Below are 4,770 nucleotides of genomic sequence, written 5' to 3' on the forward strand. Positions count from 1 at the left end.
ACTGAACAGTGTCAGTGAACACCGTAAAAAAAACACATGTTGGAATTTATGAATAGACTTTAAGCGTCACGTGTGGCATGCTGTATAATAGGCTACACTGCATCCTGATTCCTGACAAAAAATATATATAAAGAATAGAATAGAAGAAAACGAAGAGGAGGAAGAGAATAAGGGGGCGACTGGTGCATGAGTCATTTCACATAATGCCTATCACGAGAAAGTCCGCAGTTTTTATTTCATTAGCACGCAATGTCACAATCATTTTTTTAAGCAAAGCAAAGGGAAGGTAAACAACCCGTGATTTGTTTTGACAGCTAACAGAAATGAAACGTTTTGAATCAAAACTAAAGAAAAAACAATAATTATTTGAATAAAAACCACGAGTTTAGTTTTCTTTTCTTTACATAATTATGCTATACCTTGGACAAGACAAACATTCTCAAACCATCGTGCTTCCATTTAACGGGCAAAGACACTGAGAATCGCCAGCCATAAATTATTTGATTTATTTATCCGTCATTTCAACAAGTACTCTCACAGCATGATTAATTCCATTAAAGCACACCGAACAAGTTCAACAGGAAGAGAATATTAACGGACAAACGATTTTCATAGAACACATAGAGGACGACCCACACTTGCTTGCACTTGAATTCACTTCAAAGTTCACCCCTAACGACATTTGAAACATCAAAAACAAAAACAAATGTGCCAACGAGGACCACTATAGACTTTACAATCGAATAAGAAAAAGAAGCAAATATACGAATTAATGTTGTTCAAACAGCTACACTGAAGTTATTCATATGGTGGTTCACTATTCCGCAGAGCACCATCTGTATAGGCTATTAGGCCTACAGTATACCTATACGGCTCTGTACTCAGATAAATGATATATTTATAGCAGCTCAAAACCAAATACTGACATATTCACCCCATTATTTTATTACATAATATGCCATTCCCTGGATATAAACACACACTCACATTTAGACCCATTTGGCGGACATCACATTAACGCAGGGACTGCTGCGTTACGTATGGTAACCTTTGTACACACATGGCCCGTTAATGATCGTCGTGGTCTGTATAAGAAGAAGGCTATGTACATAATTATAGCCTGTATACACGTATTGATGTAAAGTCTATTATTGCACATAATCACGAAGGCAAAAAACCAACGAATAAAAAATATAATGTAACACTCGTATAATCCCCGTGAACTTCTGCGTCAAGTTGGTCGACAATATAGGGTGATGATGTGTGCGTCATCGTGTACAAGTGAGAGCCTATTATGACATCACCATTCAATGTGAGGATTTAGAGTTATAGGGGTTGTGTAACCTACTAACCCTCCTGGAGCTCTCAGTCATGGAGGTCATACTTATACGCCTCTATGAGCCCCTCAACTGAGTGAATGAAGCCCGATATGGCACATATGCCACCGATGACGAAAATGGCGACGTCGAAGAAAACGTGGTGCCACAATAGACTCCTCCACTGGAGCTTCAGGTGGAAGAGGCTCGGCAGGAGGAAGCACAGCCCGGCGCCGGTGAGGCTCCCGGTGAGGCCCATGAGTAGGGCGAAGTGCGGGACGAAGATGGCCATGAGCAGCGTGAACACCACCAGGGCCACGCGGAGGCCCAGGCCCCACGACTTCAGGCGCCCGCCGGGGCCGTAGCAGTCGGGGAAGAAGGCCCTGCCTCCGTCCTGGAACATCGACTTCTCCAGGACCTCGACCGCCGCGAAGAACGGCAGCGGGTAGGAGAGCAGCGCCTTGGCCACGAGGAACAGGTTGACCACGGCACGGATGGTGGACGGCAGGTTGTCCGTGATGACCTCCTTGGTGGCGTCCGCCCACGTCAGGTAGGCGACCAGGGCGAAGAGGCCCTTGAGGACGCACGCCGAGATGTGCGTCCAGTCCATCATGCAGTGGAACTCGCTGGGCTTCTGCATGTTGCCCTCCAGCGAGGGCAGGAAGATTTGCGACGTGTAGCTGAACACGATGATGCCGATGGAGATGGGGAACTTCTTGACGTCGATGTAGAACTTGACCTTCTCCCAGGCCCAGTCGCGCGCTCTCGACAGGCAGTAGGCGATGACGAGCACGTTGATGACGAAGTGCGCCAGCGTGCACAGCAGGCTGAACTTGGACACGGTCTTGAGGTTCTTCAGGAAGGCGCACGGCAGCAGCGCGATGGTGGCCACCACCGACCAGGCCTTCTGCGAGACGGGCAGCGAGGGGAAGCTGTTGTACATCAGGTTCCCGCTGACCACCACGTACAGGATGCACGTCATGACCAGCTCGATTATCTGCGCCACGTTCACCACCACGCCGCCGAGCTTGGGGAAGCGCGGCGCGCAGCACGCGTTGGCGATGTCCACGTAGGAGTCCCGCACGCGCACCAGCACGCCGTCCTCGTTCTCCTCGTAGAGACACGCGATGAGGATCTTGCCGGTGTAGCAGCACACCACCGCCGCGAAGATGATGAGGAAGAGGCCCAGGTAGCCTCCGTGGAGGATGGCGTAGGGCAGGCCCAGGACGAACATGCCCTGTGTGGACAGACAAGCTCATCATCAGGGCCCAATTATACGCTCATCACTTTGTCCAAATGCACAATAAAAATAATAATAATATTAATAATAATAATAATAACCTATTAATATATGCATATCATATCATGAAATAGACGCGTGTGTGTGTGTGTGTGTGTGTGTGTGTGTGTGTGTGTGTGTGTGTGTGTGTGTGTGTGTGTGTGTGTGTGTGTGTGTGTGTGCGTGCGTGCGTGCGTGCGTGTGTGTGTGCGTGCGCGCGCGCGCGTGTATACGTGTAGGCCTACCCAAGAATTAAAGTCTCCCTTGGATTTCCCTAAAGATATGGTTTCCTTCCATAAAGCATGAAACAACGAATTGAGGTAGGCCTATACAATAAGGACAATCACATTTGCATTTGTACATTTAATTGCTATGACGGTCAATTTGATCGCATGGGTGATAAACTGCCGTGACGCTTCGGGCTATCAAAGACATTCAGGGCCTGCTGAGGATAAAGCAACTGTTTTCTACTGATAAAAAAATATTTGAATATATAAATCTTAATTTATATAGCTGCTACGAATACGATCCGGGAGAATAAACACGTTATGTATAGCAAATGTATAAAATCGATAGAAAGATTCTGAATGAATTCATAGACTATAACAACATTTTATTCGTTTATTTTCTCGCTGTTTTACCATAATCTCAGACTGTATAGAATTCGGAAAAGTCCAATAAGGATTTTCTCTTTGTCTTTCAAAAATATTTTATCTTATAAAATTTTAATATTAGCAACTCAAGGTGACTTTTAGATCCATCATCCACTGTGTAGGCTATACCACAAGCATGTGATGGGCTTCAAACAAACGCATTGAGGGCCGCCGGTGGTATAATTGCTTCGTTAAATGGACATGATGACATTTTCAGGGGCATTTTTCTCCTTCGTCTTTAATATCTATACCTGAATGGCGTTGGTGACGTTCCACCCCGCCTCCCAGGAGGTGATTTTTGGTTTGTCCTCCTCCAAAGAGCCGCTGGGTTTGAGGGACGAGGGCCTCCTCACGGGGCCAGTGGTCCCGTCTCTCTGGTAGTGGCTGTCTCCTCCTGCGTCTACCTCCCCGTTTCCTTCCATCTCACCCCCTTCCTCGTCCCCGGGAAGGACGTCCATTTGCATGCCTTGCCTGTAGTCATAGTCCAAGTCGTCGCACTCCGCGAAACCCAAGCCCTCCTCGTCCGTCGCGGCCTGGAAGCCCAGGCGGGCGAACACGCCGCTGACCTTGGCCTTGGACTTTTGGGACACCGTGTGGGACGCATTGGTCAGTTTGTTTGTCAGCTTGTGTCGGATTAGGTGGGCCATCTCCCAGAATTTATTTTAAAAAATGATATTATTTTTTCGTGGTGAAGATTTGATTGGTGCGTATAGAGATGATTGGCAGATGCATGCAGAGTTAATTTATTTCAGTTACCTCGATCCCGCTATAGAACCATGCCTGTTGCCTTGGCGTCGTGCTATAGCCTCTATAACCAGTTATGACACTCACAGCAGCTCTTCAGTATATCCATATCCCTCCCAATTAGTAGACTATTACTAGAATATAGGATACCTCCTGGGACGGCATCCAAATTAACGGGTGCCTGCACAACAAATCCCCGCAACAGAAGAAAGACCAATATAGTTCCTCGAGTATGTAGCAGGTGTATTAAAACACAAAAACAAGTCTCGAAAGCCGTTTCCTCGTATAAATCCTATAATTTCTCCTTCAACCAGTCGGTTCAGTCAGCTCTGTCACCACGGTGACAGGCGCAACGCGCGAACGGTGGAATCTGTGTGTCACGCAAGGGAGAGGAGAGGAAGGGGGGCGTGTACCACATAGTGTAGCCTGGCTATTTTCCACATATAGACTCACTGCCCGATAAAAGAGTTGTGCGAGCTAGACCCCTCAAGGATGGCATGGAGCAAAGCGGAGAGAGAGAGCCGCGCGCGCGTGTGTAATTTGTGCACCGGTATGTGTGTGTGCGTGGAGAGAGAGAGAGAGAGAGAGAGAGATATTATGACACGGGGGCTGCCTGAACCTCTCTCTGGGGTTATATTTTCACCGGTAGAGTAATCAAGGACAAAATGGTCAATTCAGAAAACCCTTGACGTTATATGAATGAAGGAATGCCTGATAGACACGCAGATGACATCAGGCAATGCAGGATCAACAGCCAACACTTAATTCCCGAATGCCT

At 47.2% G+C, this 4,770-nt stretch overlaps 1 protein-coding gene across 1 annotated transcript; it reads right to left on the minus strand.

Moving 5' to 3' along the window:
• Positions 1–1,365: 1,365 nt before the first annotated feature.
• Positions 1,366–3,895, minus strand: LOC310861178 (vesicular inhibitory amino acid transporter-like; the record flags this gene model as incomplete). Its single annotated transcript, XM_083768523.1, has 2 exons — positions 1,366–2,553; positions 3,500–3,895. The coding sequence occupies 2 exons, from the start codon at positions 3,893–3,895 to the stop codon at positions 1,366–1,368; spliced, it is 1,584 nt and encodes a 527-aa protein (XP_083624649.1).
• Positions 3,896–4,770: the final 875 nt, after the last annotated feature.

Source organism: Protomyctophum parallelum (assembly GCF_964188405.1).
Source record: "Protomyctophum parallelum genome assembly, chromosome: 7".
NCBI classification, from domain to species: domain Eukaryota; kingdom Metazoa; phylum Chordata; class Actinopteri; order Myctophiformes; family Myctophidae; genus Protomyctophum; species Protomyctophum parallelum.